General features: G+C 34.1%; 3 protein-coding genes across 3 annotated transcripts; 2 read left to right on the top strand and 1 right to left on the bottom strand.

Moving 5' to 3' along the window:
• Nucleotides 1–2,238: 2,238 nt before the first annotated feature.
• On the top strand, nucleotides 2,239–3,849 carry LOC131938267 (52 kDa repressor of the inhibitor of the protein kinase-like). The gene has a single exon (XM_059296222.1). The coding sequence runs from the start codon at nucleotides 2,239–2,241 to the stop codon at nucleotides 3,847–3,849; it is 1,611 nt and encodes a 536-aa protein (XP_059152205.1).
• Nucleotides 3,850–5,502: 1,653 nt separating this feature from the next.
• LOC131938256 (phosducin-like protein) lies at nucleotides 5,503–8,584 on the bottom strand. Its single transcript, XM_059296189.1, has 7 exons — nucleotides 8,351–8,584; nucleotides 7,904–8,029; nucleotides 7,650–7,777; nucleotides 7,425–7,527; nucleotides 6,909–7,022; nucleotides 6,544–6,668; nucleotides 5,503–6,267 (listed from the first exon to the last, which is right to left on the bottom strand). Exons 1-7 carry the CDS (start codon nucleotides 8,543–8,545, stop codon nucleotides 6,153–6,155), a joined length of 906 nt encoding a protein of 301 aa, XP_059152172.1. The 5' UTR covers nucleotides 8,546–8,584; the 3' UTR covers nucleotides 5,503–6,152.
• A 2,776-nt stretch (nucleotides 8,585–11,360) lies between these two features.
• LOC131938257 (peptidyl-prolyl cis-trans isomerase-like 1) lies at nucleotides 11,361–15,771 on the top strand. The gene is made up of 5 exons (XM_059296190.1): nucleotides 11,361–11,499; nucleotides 12,527–12,613; nucleotides 13,317–13,471; nucleotides 14,093–14,161; nucleotides 15,485–15,771. The coding sequence occupies exons 2-5, from the start codon at nucleotides 12,540–12,542 to the stop codon at nucleotides 15,709–15,711; spliced, it is 525 nt and encodes a 174-aa protein (XP_059152173.1). The 5' UTR covers nucleotides 11,361–11,499; nucleotides 12,527–12,539; the 3' UTR covers nucleotides 15,712–15,771.
• Nucleotides 15,772–15,825: the final 54 nt, after the last annotated feature.

Here is a 15,825-nt window from a genome sequence, read left to right as displayed (position 1 = left end):
TCCATCTCGTTCGGGGAGGGGCGGTAGACTTTCTTCGGAGGGGGTTCAGCCCCCCCCCCCCCCCCCCCCCCCCAAGAGATGCCTAGAAGAAACTCTGCAAAGAAGCGTTGTTCCCCTACATTTTGATTTACTTATTAAGTATACCCTTTCATCGGACGGTTTTTGGTTGTTTTAAAAATGTACAAAATAAGTTTTTTTTTTTACTTCCCTTTTTAATTATGTCAAAGAGTGATAAAATCCAATTTCAATGCAATTAATTTAAATGATGTACTTAGTTTTGAGGTTGGAAACAAATGAGTCTGTTTTCTGTGTATGTGTGTTTGTTTTGAGTTCAAAAGACTGTGTTTGTGACATATACTTTTACAGATATAACCTGTCAAACACGGCGCCTTTTAGGGTGTTGGGGGAAAAAAGTTAAAAACCAACTTTGAAAAACGTCATAACTTATTTACTACTGGAGATATATGAACAAATCTAGTACTCACTATCTTAGAACAATGAGTTCTTGACATAGCAACTTTCAAAAAAGTTCCGGTACCGTTTTAAAAAATCAGTTTGACACCCCCTATTCTTTGTTGGGTTGCGTTCAACCCCTTCTCACACAGTGGCGTAGGCAGGGGGGGGTTAGGGGGGGTTATAACCCCCCCCCATGTACCCCCAATATGACTACCTTTTTACCTTAAGCTACAGCTATTGACTTGTGTCGATATTATTTAGGGCTTAAACACTAAACACTTAACCTGGCAGCCTCTAGAACAACAATGTATATCATTGTGATGAGAATTGCCTGTAGAATTTAGTTATGAATTTTATTATCGTGCTAAAGTTAAGTATAATAATCTGGAACGCAGTAGGCCAAGGGAAAGTTGGCCAAGGTTAGATCAGTTAAGGAGTGTCGAATGGGGAGGGGTGGGCTACGTGGGTAGGCCTTTGTTGTCTAATATGATTGTAGTGCAACCGGAAAGCGCCTAGAAATTTAAAAAAAAACAACAACGAAGGAATTGATTATTATTCGCATTGAGGTTCTATAATGTGTATGTTTTTACTACTTCAAAACATTTGAAATTCATTTCACTAATGGCGGATGAAACAGGGAAACTGAAAACTATTTAATTTTTAAAAAGATAAGTAAACTGAAAATGATAAAGATGGCAGAGGACACAAGGTTATCAGTTAAAGGGTGTGACAGGGGGGGGGGGGGGTGAGGGTGGGTTTGAATATGGGTACGTCTCAATTACTACCGGATGCACATCTGGCAGGAAAGCGTGGGCTGGACCCACAATTGTTGACACAAAACTTAGTGTTGGTAGATATAAAAACTGCGTAGGTGGTTAAATATAGATGTAGAGCCAGGAACCTACAGTAGTCATTTTTAGACAGTCAGAAAAGAAAGACCAATAATTATTTATTTTCTTATTCGCATAGTCGTGTTTTAATGTGTATCTTTTTGATAATTAAAGCAATTTAAATTCATTTTAATGATGTCGGATGGAAAAAGGAAATTTAAAACTACTTTATTAACTGATTTCTTTACAAAGAAAAATAAAACTGAAAATGATAAAAATGAAGATGGTACTATTGACTCTCAAACTACATTACATCAAGAAATTTCCATAAATTCAGCACCTTTGACTGTTTCTTATGCAAATGATATCGGCAATTTTATCAAAGGAGTTATTACAGATGATACACGGTTGTATTTATTAGAAAACATCTGGCGTCCCGAAGAACTTTTTAAATTTCCAGCAAGCGGACAAAGAAATTTAAAGTTTCAATATTCGTGGCTACTTAGATCTAGGTGGAACTGGTTGACTTATTCCAAATTACTTGATGGCGCATTTTGCAAATATTGTGTTTTGTTTAGTTTGAATTATGGTGGTGTAGGTAGTCAGCCTTTAGGTAAGTTATCAAAAATTCCATTTTCAAACTGGAAAAAGGCAACAGACAAGTTTAATGAGCACCAGCAATGTGAATATCATAAAAGAGCAATTTTACTTTCCCAAAATCGTAAATCGGTTATGGAGAAAAAAATAGAACCTATTAACATCGCCTTGAACTCATCAGTAAGTCAACAAATTCTAGAAAATCGTTTAAGGTTAGCGCCCATAATAGAAACTATAATTTTTTGCGGCCGACAAGGTCTTGCACTTAGGGGGGCACAGGGATTTCGGAAATTTTCAGTTGGAGGATCCTGACGAAAATGATGGAAATTTTCGAGCTCTTTTAAGATACAAAGCCATGGGTGGAGACGAAACACTTAAACATCATCTAGAAAATTCTTCAAAAAATGCAAGATACTTAAGTCCCACCATTCAGAATGAAGTGATAAATGTGTGCAATAAATTAATTGTTCAAAAGATTGTTGCGAAAATTACTTCTGTTAAATTGTTTTCTGTCTTAGCCGATGAAACTAGTGATATAGCTGGTATGGAGCAATTTTCGTTGTGTGTTCGCTACTATGATAACGACATAAAGAAAATAAGGGAGGATTTCCTACAGTTTGTAGGTGTAACTGATCTAACAGGCAAAGGACTTGCAAATGTTTTAATGGACACTCTAGCAAATTTACACATAGACGGTAATTTTATGATAGGTCAAGGATATGATGGAGCCGCTGCAATGAGTGGTCGACTTCATGGGGCGCAACAATATGTTGCTGAGAAATTTGATTTGGCTATTTACGTGCATTGCGCATCTCACAGTCTAAACCTAGCACTTTCTGATGCCTGCGAACTACCAGCTGTAAGAAACTGTATGGGAATTCTTAATAGTACATACAACTTTTTTAACACACCAAAACGACAATCTTTGCTTGCAAATTCAATAGAGAAATTAACACCTAAAGCATCAGCATCTCGACTTAAACGATTGTGCGCAACCAGATGGATTGAGCGTCATGAGTCTGTCAACGTTTTTATACAGCTTCAAAAAGCAACTGTTGATGCACTGGAAATTATGTCATCCTGGCACGATACAACAACTTCTTCAACAGCGGTTCAACTTTTAGGTGCAATTAGGAGTCTTGAGTTTCAAGTTTCTCTTAGAGTTATCTCAAAAATCTTTGCAATAACACTTCCTGTCAGCAGAATACTCCAAACAGAAAACTTTGATCTATCTGCGGCTCTAAAATTTACAGAAGATTCAAGTAGCCTACTAGTGAATATGCGGAAGGATGCTGAATCAGAATTTACTACCGTATTTAATGAAGTCAAAGACATTTGTGAGGACTTCGACATAGATATACTTATTCCACGTCGAGCTGGAAAACAAATTCAACGCTGCAATGTTATGGCAAATACGCCTGAAGAGTATTACAGAATAGCTGTATTTATTCCTTTCCTTGATTCGGTTATATGTCAAATAGGAGACAGATTGCTAAAACATAAATCTGTTTTGAGAGGTTTTATGTGTCTTTTACCCAATGACTCGGGTTTTACCAAAGAACAGGAAAAGAATGCCATAATACTTATGCAAAAATATGAACGTTTGATTAACAGCAGTGTCATCGATGAAAGCATTGGAGAACTGAAACTGTGGTGGCGCCACATTATTACAAGTGGAAATGTACCGCAAAACGCTCATCAAGCTTTTTTAATGTGTGACGTAAAAATATTTCCAACAGTACACAAACTACTGCAAATATTTGTAACATTGCCTGTAACAACTGCCGTTAGCGAACGCTCTTTTTCCACTCTCAGACGGCTAAAAACGTACTTGCGAAATACTACTTGCGAGGATAGACTAAATGGATTGGCATTATTAAATATTCACCGACAAATTGAAATTTTAGCGGATGAGGTTCTTGATGAATTAGCCAAGAGTCCAAGAAGACTTGAACTACGATTATAGGTAAGTAATGTTATAAGTACTTTTATCTGTTTGCTGTGTTCTAGTACTGTTATTGCGTCTATATATATATATATATATATATATATATATATATATATATATATATATATATATATATATATAAAATGCTGGAAAAAAATTGGAACCCCCCCCATGAGACGATCCTGGCTACGCCACTGTTCTCACAGCTCCCAAACACAAGAGAGATGTAACCGCTTGACGTGCGTGTTTTCATCTACACTGTGGAATTGAGCAGTTAGGTTTGGACAACTCATTTGGCACTGGTATATCCAGTTTATAAAAATCACTCCGACTGCATGTTCGAGATTACAATTCTTTATTTCTTGATGAATAATCACTGTTCAAGAATTATATTAAAACCAACAGACCTCCAATATCACGTCCATATACACTTACCAGACCACTCTGAATCGCATCTTCTACTGACAATGTACTGTGTTCAATCGTTCTCTGTGACCATTGCACTCACAGTAACCTTTGTGGCCCTACCCTTTCGCTATCTTCACGCCAGACACGATTGGTCTTCGTAAGCCTTGGCTAACTCCGTGCTTCAGCATTTAGTCTCTGTCCTCACGCTGTGTGCCCACCCGCTCAAGTAGAGCTGCTTATATACACACACAGATCTTTTGTTTCCTATTTACTAAACAAGTTCTATAAAGGTCAAACTATTATATTTCGGTTAAAAAATATCATGTTTACATCAAATAAACACGTCTTGTTGACAGTTAAATTCTATTATAGTCATACCAGTATCCTGTTTTAGTCAGTTACGTTATAGCTAAGGGGTCATCCATAAATGACGTCACGCTTTTTTGACGATTTTACCCCCCCCCCCCCCTCCTGCGTCACAAAAAGCCAGAACCCCCTAAAATGAAGTCACACCTCAGCCTACAAGCCCCTCAAAATTGCAGTTGAATTTTTCTTAAAAAATCGATATTTTTTCGAAATCTTGTCTGAGCTGTCAACATACAGAGTATTTTAATCAATTCCTATTACCATTTATTAAAACAGTTTTCTAAAACGCGAAATAAAACTCGTTTTCTAACATTGCTTTTTTATAATGCAAAAGTGTGACGTCACACCATCTGACCCCCCATATTCACACACCGTCACAAAATTATGGACCCCTCCCCTCTACGAGTGTGACGTCATTTATGGACGCCCCCTAATCTGCAAGTTAGGATTTGGCCTTGACCCTGTTGAGATCCAAGTTATCAATTGCAGTGTTTTTAACTTTACACAAATCTCACTCTCTCTATATATAATATATATATTTTACATATATATATCAAATATATAAAACCTTAATTTTAAATGGCTTATTAGATTTGACAGGTTTTATTTTATTTTAAATATTTACTTACAATATTGTTTTGTATTACTTAATGCAAGTTTTATAACACAAATACAACACATTTTCAAGGTTTATATATTTTTTATTTTAATGATTAAAGTTTGCCTTGTTTGCTTTGAGATTGACTAGTTACTGCATTGTTTATCAATGATTCAGTAAATATTATACATTAAAAATGAGTCATGAGATTTGTTACAATGCAAGATGTGAGCAGGGTCGATGATTGAATTTGAACGTACGACGATCCAATACAATTACAAATCAAGACAGGACGACAGTTGTTCATTTCATCTTTTAATTACACTGCTTCAATATACAACTGACACGACTATATCGACAACAAAGACATCCACACACCAACACCACAGGACAAAGACTGATTTCAACTCCTTCCCCTAACAACCATATCATACGCTCACACGTAACATACTTACTTGCCTCGTCACATTCAACATCTTTTATTAATACAACACATTCCACTACACACATAAAATATATAAGTTATGTAAATAAATATTTTAATCGGTGTTAGCCCCACCCCCTCCTGTGGCAGACAAATTTTATAGAAACACTGTTAGATGTTATAAGGTATATGATAATGCTAATAAATGAATAGTATTGTTAGCTTCCAAGTCCAAATTTTTAAAAATAGTTTTGGTGCAATAAAATTTATTTATGTATTTATTTTTTAAAGTGATAAAAATATAAATTATTGGCAAACGGTATTTTCAAGATAAAAATACTCATCATCTAAATGTTCATCATCAGAAAAAAGTACAGTACTCTGTCATGGGTTTTTCTGCTGGTATCACATTTAGGCCCATTAAAGCATGATGATTTAGAGAGTTTAAACAACTTTCCATTCAAACTTATTTAACACTGGCAACATTTAGAAAGCTTTTTAAAATAGAGACAATTGAGATTAGCATTAATCAATATCAAAGTCACTGCCACTGTCATCTTCTTGGAGTGCACCTCTTATTTCTCCTGTACTTTTATCTCTGATAATGCACATTGAGTCTTTACTGGGTAGAAAGCCATGCCTTCAAAAGAAAAAAAACAACTTTAAAGAGCTATAAATCGAATGGTATATTTTCTAGTTAAAAAACATTTATTATGATTAGCTTTTATATGGGAAAAAACTGACCAAGGAGCTTAATTCACTAAGCCCAACAAGTTTTTGTGCTAAATTACGTTTTTGGTATTTCAGGAAATAGGCAGAAAGTAGCCAATAAGAAGTTTGATACTTCTTATAGTACTTAAATTCACTAAGAACAGAACATAGTGTTTTTTGTAAGTGTCATAAATATAATACTTACTCATGAAGAAAACTCTCAACATCATTGGCGAAAAAATCATCACCCAACTCTTCTCTTAACTTAACAAAGTTTCCTAAAAGCTCTTTATTTTTATAGACTAATAGTGCAGGTACTCCTCTCTCAGCCTACAAAATAAAATATGCGATTAGTAAAGCTGAAAGGAAGTTCTGTGTTAAATGGAACAAATTATTACAACATAAAATGCCATAATTTCCCCCAAATGGTGCTGTTTTTTTTCCTGTGGAGTGTTGCAGGGGGAGATGAAGAAGTGCATTAATTTCACATATGATTCATAAATGAAGAAATCTTCAAGTGATGTCTGAATAGTCATTGAAATATATTGCTTATACTTTCTTATGACTTACAAACTTGAAGCTCATCTTTGCATCAGTTGCTGAGATTCTGCAAAATTTGACAGTGGGATATTCACTTGCTAAACACATTAAACATCCATTCATTGATTCACATGCAGCATTGCCCTGTTGGATCAAAATTCAATATATATTTATACTTATACATTCTCAAAACTTAAAAAAAAAAAAAAATTGCATACCATCAAGTTAAGACAACACTATTATAGACCTCATCTATATATTTATGTCAAGCAGAAAATGTATTACATATTTTTATGCAAACTTTGCAGTATTTGAACAAAAATATTTTGTAATCAATGTCCAAATTAAAATGGAAGATGTAACGTAACATCAGTTTCAAAATAAGTCTTAAAATCACAATATGGTTAAATTTACATTTTTGTTCTCACAAAAAGTGAATAGTCAAGAGCAAATTTTTCTGAACTTAAGCTGGTATCATTGATTTTTCATTGCAGCTATAGTTTAACAACAAATCAAATAACTGTCTCACCCATTAATAATACCTACCTCACTGTATATGTGAACAATAACAGTAACATTTCCATTTTCACCATCTACCTCATCTAAAAAGTTTTTTGATGTGAGCAAAACTAGCTTTCCAAACTGGGGTCTGCAGGTTAGGATAAATAAAATATAAAAAGAAAGAATTTGAGAATTAACATGCATCAAATCAACTCTGGTACAACAAGATAAGTTAATCAAATAGGTTTTTTTAATTAACAAGTTATTTACATGCTTGCTAAAGCCTTTCGCATTTCTTCTATTCGTTGAAGTCTGTACTCCTTCAAAAACTCATCTTCCAAATCCTCTAGTTCAGCCAAAAATTCATCATCCTGTACTTTTTCTTTTTCATCATTTAACTGAAATAGTGTATGGTAATGCTTTTTTTAAAATGTCATTAATCATTAAATCAAATTTTAAAATCAGATTTACATGTTCCATGGAAAAGCATTTTCATATTGCCTAACTTAAATTTTTCTACTCACATGAGATCTGCAAGTTAAAGTGAGTTTTTTTGCTAGTTGGTTTCTAATTCTTTCTTGTTCCTCCCTTTTTTCTACCTCAAGTCTTTTGTATTCTCTCCAGTCTTTAATAACACCTTTAGGACCAGTCTGAAAATAATGGTTTGTGATTTTAATTAAAATAAAACAACAGTAGGCCTAACCATAACTTTGTCAGTTTTTAAAAAAGACATGTAAATAGAAGGCATTAGAAGGGAAAATGGAGATGTAACTTTGTAACACAATATACAATTTATCATAATGCATAGGCCTAGTATTTATAGAATAGATTTAAAAATCTAATTATTGATATTTCTAATGAAAAGTTTTGAAAGAATCAATCAATAAAAATTATCAATTTGTGTACAAGTTTGAAAGCTGCTTAGGACAATCATATTAATAATTCATTAATTGTATTTCTAGTCTACTCACATTTGTAACAATGCCATTATTTTCCGCTTGTAGGGAATCTGAAGAAAAAGGAGCTTCCCTGATAGTTGGATGGATGTTCTTCTCCTCCTTTTCATCTTCTATGTCACTGTTATTATTATCACTGTCATCTTCACTACTACTGCAGTAGTAATGAACTTTTTCACCAAGTAATTTGTCGTCCAATCCCAAAGACATTTTTTTTTACTGGCAATAGATCCAGATTCTATATTTCACTATAACGATTCACACAATACATAAAGTATTCTAGATCTAGTTAGTTAAAAGAGCACTTATGATTCCATAAATGTTTAGTCCAAAGGAATAAAAAAAAGTATATTATTTTAGTGTCTTTCAATACTAGATCTAGAATAAATTAGCCAAGCCAGATCAAATTTTTTGAAACGTTGCCAAATTCTATGAAAATTTGAAAATAGGAACAGCTGTGAACTATCTTCCATTTCGTGAAAAAAGACTCAGATGGGCTAGATCTAGATCTATGTTTATTTTATACTTACTAAACATTTGTGTTGAGGTAAACCGATAACAACCACCCGGGTATCATGGGTTTCACTGAGTGTTTTTCGGAGCCACTACAGCAGGGAAGCTGGGTAAGTCTCCTTGTTCGATTAATGCAAAGCTCTGTCACTTTAACCACCTTATACTATAATTACAATGTATTCCTAAAACTGAACTAAACTTAATGTTACTAACTTTCGCTTAATTTTCGTTAATATTTTTCTCTTTGTTGGTCTTTGCATTTTTTTCACCACGCTTTCCCCACATTTCCATGCAGGCCGTTAAAATAAACCTGTAACCGTTACGATATGAAAATTTAGTATGTACTTTTTGGTTGACAGGACAAAAACACAAATGTTGGTTTTTAATTTTGTAATTGTATTATTTTTATTGTTAAATAAATATTAATGACACGTAATGAGATATGTATAATAATTAAGGGGAGAGAATAACAGAAAACGGAGGGGGTGAATTATCACAACCTGTACGACACTATGAACCTCACTCCAAACCAAACTCACAGCACCTACCGCCACCCCCGAACCCCAGCAACCAAAACATAAAAAATCTCATATATATATATATATATATATATATATATATATATATATATATATATATATATATATATATATATATATATATATATATATATATTGGCGCCCCGGGATCCCCAGTGAGCACTTTGACGCCCACGTTCGTTTTAATACGTTATGACGGGCTACTATCGTCGTTAACTAAATCGATTCAGGCGCGTCCTCCGGCGCTCCGACAGGGTGCGATTTTGTGCATCGGGCTCCCCTGGAGTACTTTGGCGCCTACGTTTGTTTTAAAGAGTGTGATACACTATGGATACGATGGGCTATTATAATGGTTGACTAAATTAAAACAGGCGTCTATATTAGTTTTAAAGAGCACACTAGAATAGGCGCAAGGTGGCAAACGACATTAATTAAACCGAACCAGGGTCCGTACCCGGCACCCTCGTGGTAGTATAAGAGGTAGCTACCGAAACATACAAGGTTTTCATACAAAATGCCCTGTCAGTCTTGATTTTGTGTCGGCAAGTGTTAGACTATAAATGGTAATTAAGCTTATTTTCTACCATCAATACTATCATTTGGTTTTTACTATCAGTTCCAATCTGATGACCTTCTTCTTCTGCGTTCTTAATCAGAAATTCTTCCAGGCATCTCTTCGAATATAATTTACCGCCCCCCCCCCCCCGAACGAAATGAAATTTATATAATTTATATAGAAAATATATATGCTTTTAACAGTGTCCGCCCCCCCCCCCCCGAAGAAAGTCTACCGCCCCCCCGCCCCCCGGAGAAAAACGTCTGGAAGAAACACTGTTCTTAATTAAGTTTATGGATGAACTGGACTGTGGTCTCCAGATCCGGCCCCCTACATGCGCGCCGGGATTCCACAGGCAGGACGCCACATCTGTAAGTACTATTGCTTTCCTCCATCATAAACTTAAGCAATGCCTGCCAGCATGTTATGCGCCATAAGATATGACCCGCTGACTCCTTCAATCTGCTTTTCTTTCTGGATTTGCTTCCATGGCCTTTGATCACACTAGGGCAAACTACAAGACGGCAGCTGTTTGATTTTGGAGTTTTCTCTCCTAGATGGGTTGCTGTCCCTAGCTGACGAGCCCTATCTGCCCGGGTTTGGAATTATAGCACCCCATACTCGCCGATGCAGCCTTTTCCTTGGATTTATGAGATGTTTTAGATTGAATATCCTAGCCAGTAAATATCCCACCTCATCCTCCATGACCACAAACCAGTTGGTCCACGGCTGTTTATTTGGTATTCACAGCGAACCCTTATATCTAAGGGCCTCTCCCCCAATCTGACACCCGGGGACGCGCTTGGTAGGAGATGGTAGCTCCCCCAAAATCTGATGACCTAACTTAATTATTTTTCAGAGTGTGTCCCATAGAGCTACATATTTTTCATATCTATTTAGAAAACTAGGTACCCGCTTTGCTGCTGTATCAGAAGAGAAGCTGACGCATTATTTTAAGAGGATTCCATTAATGCGTTACAATCGTGTATTTTTTAGACGCGAGACCCTGATTTCTAAAACAGTTATTTTATTATAAACCAAACAAGCGCTATATTTCTTGGATCATAGTTGTCGGGCGCAGGTTTGTCTACACTACCGCCCAGACGCACCAAGTGTTCGTTAATAGTGAGGTAGAAAATACCTCGGCGACAGCCCAGGTGTCACGGGCGTTGCGGAGCATTCTGTGGAGCCACCGGTTTCACTGCCGCGGGGGTGCTTGGAGTATTCTCAAAACTTTCCAAAGTTTCATGACAATCGGATAAAAGGTGTTGTGCATAATGTGCATTAAGGACAGACAAACAGACTAACGGTATGGATCTAGAATATATAGGCTATACGGGTACAGATAGTAGATTCCGAAACAAAGTTTTCCTGTAGAATTTGCATCAATTTAGTAATTAGTATGACCGTTTCAATGTTTTGTTCTTTTCATTCAAATCATAGCTTGATTTCAAATTGAATTGATTACAAAAAAGTTTTTCATAGAAAGCTTTTCTTCATACATTTTTAAACTAGGATTTAGATTCTAGATCTGGATTCTATACTCTATTCTATAGGTATGTAGTAATAGTAATAATAGTCATTTTGGTAATCTATCGTTTGAGTTTTATTTTAGGTACGATACACGTAAAATCGCCCGCGGCTAGATTCTAGTACGAAAAACAAAAAAGGGTAAATCGCCCGCGACTAGTAATGTGAAAAACAGGTGACTCCTTAAATTTTAATAATTATTTCACATTTTGAGGAGGATTTATGTTTTGAAAAATTCAAAAATGTTTCCTTGTTTCATTTTGATTTATGTTAATAATTAATAGGTAATCTATCGTTTTGGGTACGTAAAATTAAAAAAAAAATCGCCCGCGATTTGTAATGTGAAAAACAGGTGACTCCTTAAATTTTAATAATTATTTCACATTTTGAGGAGGATTTATGTTTTAAAAAATTCAAAAATGTTTCCTTGATTCATTTATGTACCTGTTTTTAAACAATTGAATTAAAACTTTTCCGTAATAAATGAAGACTAGCGATGTTTCCAACAGATGCAACCATGCTCATTTACTATAGCAGCCATCTTGTCTAAGTTTTATTTTTATAAGCTTTTAGCGCCAGATTCAGGGGGAAGCCACTCTATTTTACAAATGGCTGCTGTTTATATAGCAAATCTTGCTCTCAGACACTGCTGTTTTAAGTTAATTTCTGGCCTATATCGATATATTTAGCCATTGATTTAGGTTTATTATTCATTTATCTATAATATTTGACACAAAAGTATGACAATATACTTTTATTAAAGCCTTGACAATGAGGTAACGTTTTCGTACATAAATAGCCGCGGGCGATTTTACGTACCCAAAACGATAGATTACCAATTAATATTAATAATACTAATATGTATTGTATATTAATATAAAAGTTGCAAATGCAGAAAAAACGGGGGAAAAAAGTTAAATTTGAGAACATTTTCTTGGTAAATTTGGCCATATTTTTATAATTCTGGGTGAAAATGTTTTTTTTTAGCATTGTCTGCTATCTTGTAATTGTAAGCTATCATTAGTTTAATTAATAAGCCGATATTAATTTTAGGTACATCGACAATATGTCAATTACAACAGGAGTCTCAGGAATTCCAAAAAAATCATGGCAACCTTCAAATGTTACTTTTGAAACAACGTAAGTACCATAGTAGTAGTATACTAATAATAGTATTATCAATTAACTTGAAAAATACCCAATTTTAAGTCATTCATATTAGATATATGGGACGGCGTGGCCAAAGCAGTAGAGTGCTAGGCTGCGATGGGGGGGGGGGGTACATATGTCCCAGGGTGTCGACCCTATGGGCAGCAAAATGGGTTGGAAAAAATAATTAAAAGCTCATTTTATCTGCAGTATTGCATTATAATTATAAATATAAAAATATATGGGGGTCGCCAATAAAGTTTTTTTTGGGGGGGGGGGGGGGTGTGTGTGGAAGGGTCGCTACGCCTCTGAGGCTGCTAACCCCGAACGTCTGGAGTTCAAATCCGGATCCAAGCCAGTAGAATGTTCCTGACTTACCTAACTCATATTAAGGAAAGGCTGCTGGGCAAAGTGCTGACCACACCTTTCCTTTCAACATATGCTAAGGTCTAGAAAAATAGGAAACTCTACTTCATCTGCCCAATGGATTGCTAGATCTGAAGAGGATTCTTTACATATAATTTTATTATATATAAAAATAATATAGACTAATAATAAATATCAGTTTGAATTTTTCTTTAGAATTTCAATTAGAATGTTAAAGGACTGCCTGCATTACACTAAAAAGTCCTAAGTAAAATATAGTTTATTTTGTTTTAATTTTTCTTTATTTGTATATTTCTAATTTTAATAGAATGGGAAATATTGTAATAGAATTGTATTGGAAACATGCGCCCAACACCTGCAGGAACTTTGCAGAGTTAACTAGACGTGGCTACTACAATGGAATCAAGTTTCACAGGATTATCAAAGACTTTATGATTCAGGGTGGTGATCCAACAGGGACAGGTAAATTAAATGTGGCTTTCTTTCTCTGTTTCATTTGAATTGTTTGACTTACAGATAATGTATTTCTCAAAGTTAATATCAGTGTAACAAATAAAATTAATTGTATCTAAGAATGACAGGTAACTGAATATGTGGTCTGAGGTTACTAGTACTAGATAACAGGCATGTGCTTTTATTTAAATTTTGTCAGATTTCAGAATTTTCTACTGCTATTTTCAGTTAAATATAGAATAAAGTATTCTAAAATGGTGCTGTTGTTAAATTAAAAATACAGTTCCTGAGCTTGGTTCCTTTACAGATAATATCACATGTGCACATGTTAAGTCTGATAAAAAAATTCTCATGGTCTGGTCACATACCTGATTTAATTATAATGAACCATTTGAGACTTTTTTTTGGGGTCCATTCACTTTTTTAGCTTTCAACAGATTAAAATTTAGACATTTTTTTATTGAAGTAACAATTTTTTTGGGAATAACATTGACTAAAAATGAAAAAAATAAAAATAAAAGTATTTTACTTCACCGGAAAAGGATATTTTCCATTTAGCTGGTCATATTAAACCTTTTAACTTTTTTTTTATAGCTTTTACTTTTCTAACATTTTATTAATACATTTCAGGTAGAGGAGGAGCATCAATTTATGGCAAAAATTTTGATGATGAAATAACTGAAGATTTGAAGCATACAGGTACATTATATAAAGAACTAGCATATTTGTCCCATGCCTTGCTGTGGTTTTAGAAGAAAGGTTGAGAAGATTTCACCAATGCATCACCAATTGTGTATTTTTTAAACATGTGATCTTACTTTCCGATCTTCTGATTGGAACAGTGTTTCTTCCAGGCATCTCTTCGGTTAATTCCTCTGATTATTTAAATTATGGGGCTCTTGGAAGCTGAAAGGGAAATTTTTTCCCCACAGAAATCTTCCAGTGATTTTCTAATCAACTTCCCTAAATTTTATGACAAAGGTGGTGTAATGCATAAAAGACAGACATGCGCTCATTTTAATATATAGGTGTTCATTTTTAATAGTTAAAAGTATGGTTTAGAGCCATAGCACATTATTTTGGAAGTATAGTTTTTACAAAGGTGCTTGTTGTAGAAATTTGTTACGTTATTTTTTTTTTACTAGTTATTGTTTTATAAGAAAGCATTTAAGAGTTGATTTGATTATTGGATTGACATTGTAAGTTGGTGTTTATCCAGTAATAATTAATACAGCTGTCACAGCAACAGGGAATTTATTATTGCTAACTCTATGAATATATTTAAATGTATCTGGATGTTAACACTATTGTTAAGGCAAGAAAAACATTTTCATTTCCATTGCAGCTTGGCAAATTTATCCAATTTCAACTACAGCTCAATTTATCCAAAATGATATAATCAGAAAATATTTATAAATTATTTTAAAAAAAAATCTCACCTTTAGAACAATTCAAATTCTTTAATTTCAAATGCTAAAAATATTCAGCATCATTGCTTAGGTACTGTATAATATAAGCCTGATTCATTATCAAAGAAATTTTATTTGCTTTGATTGCTGTAATTTTATTGCAAGTACTACTAGTAGTATGGTGTAGTGTTTTTTTTAAATTGTAGAATGAGACAAACAGGAAAATAAATAACTGAAGCTTAGAATTTCTGTCTACAGTCGGTAATGATAAACATAGTTATTACCACTAACACTTCTGCTACTTTTGTACCACAAAAAAATTCTGACAGTAAAGGGTTGATAACTTTGGTGGCCAAGCAATATTTTTAAAAAACCTAGTAAAATACGTCAGAACTTGAGTCTATCTTAAAATTTAAAGGACTATATTTAATCTCTGCATCACATGTAAAATGTAAATATTTTTTATAGAGCTTTTTTAAAAAATACTTTTGTACTGTTTTTTAAGTTATTTGAAACCTTTATAAATGGTAAAATAGCTCTTGTTCATTACAACATGCAACTCTTTACAACATCCATTATCATTAAGCATTTATTGTTTCTTATTTAACAAAAGGTGCTGGAGTGTTGTCAATGGCAAACAGTGGACCAAACACAAATGGTAGTCAATTTTTTATCACATTGGCACCCACACAATGGTTGGATGGAAAGCATTCTATATTTGGAAGAGTATCTTCAGGAATGAGTGTCGTCCAGAGAATAGGCATGGTTGAAACTGATGATGGTGACAGACCAGTTGATCCAATAAAAATATTAAAAGCATATATTTCAGTTACATCATAGTTTTATATTTGTACATTTTGTTATAATAAATTGCATCTAAAATTACAATGTGTTAACTTTCTGGTCTGAAATGTTTTGTTATCAATAACATTACTCTTTTAGAAAAAGAAATGC

The sequence above is a fragment of the Physella acuta genome, unplaced genomic scaffold, assembly GCF_028476545.2.
Source record: "Physella acuta isolate Inbredline_101_S28 unplaced genomic scaffold, ASM2847654v3 ptg000240l, whole genome shotgun sequence".
NCBI lineage: Eukaryota > Metazoa > Mollusca > Gastropoda > Physidae > Physella > Physella acuta.
Note: the sequence above shows the minus strand (reverse complement) of the source record. Positions and strands in the feature narration are given on the sequence as shown.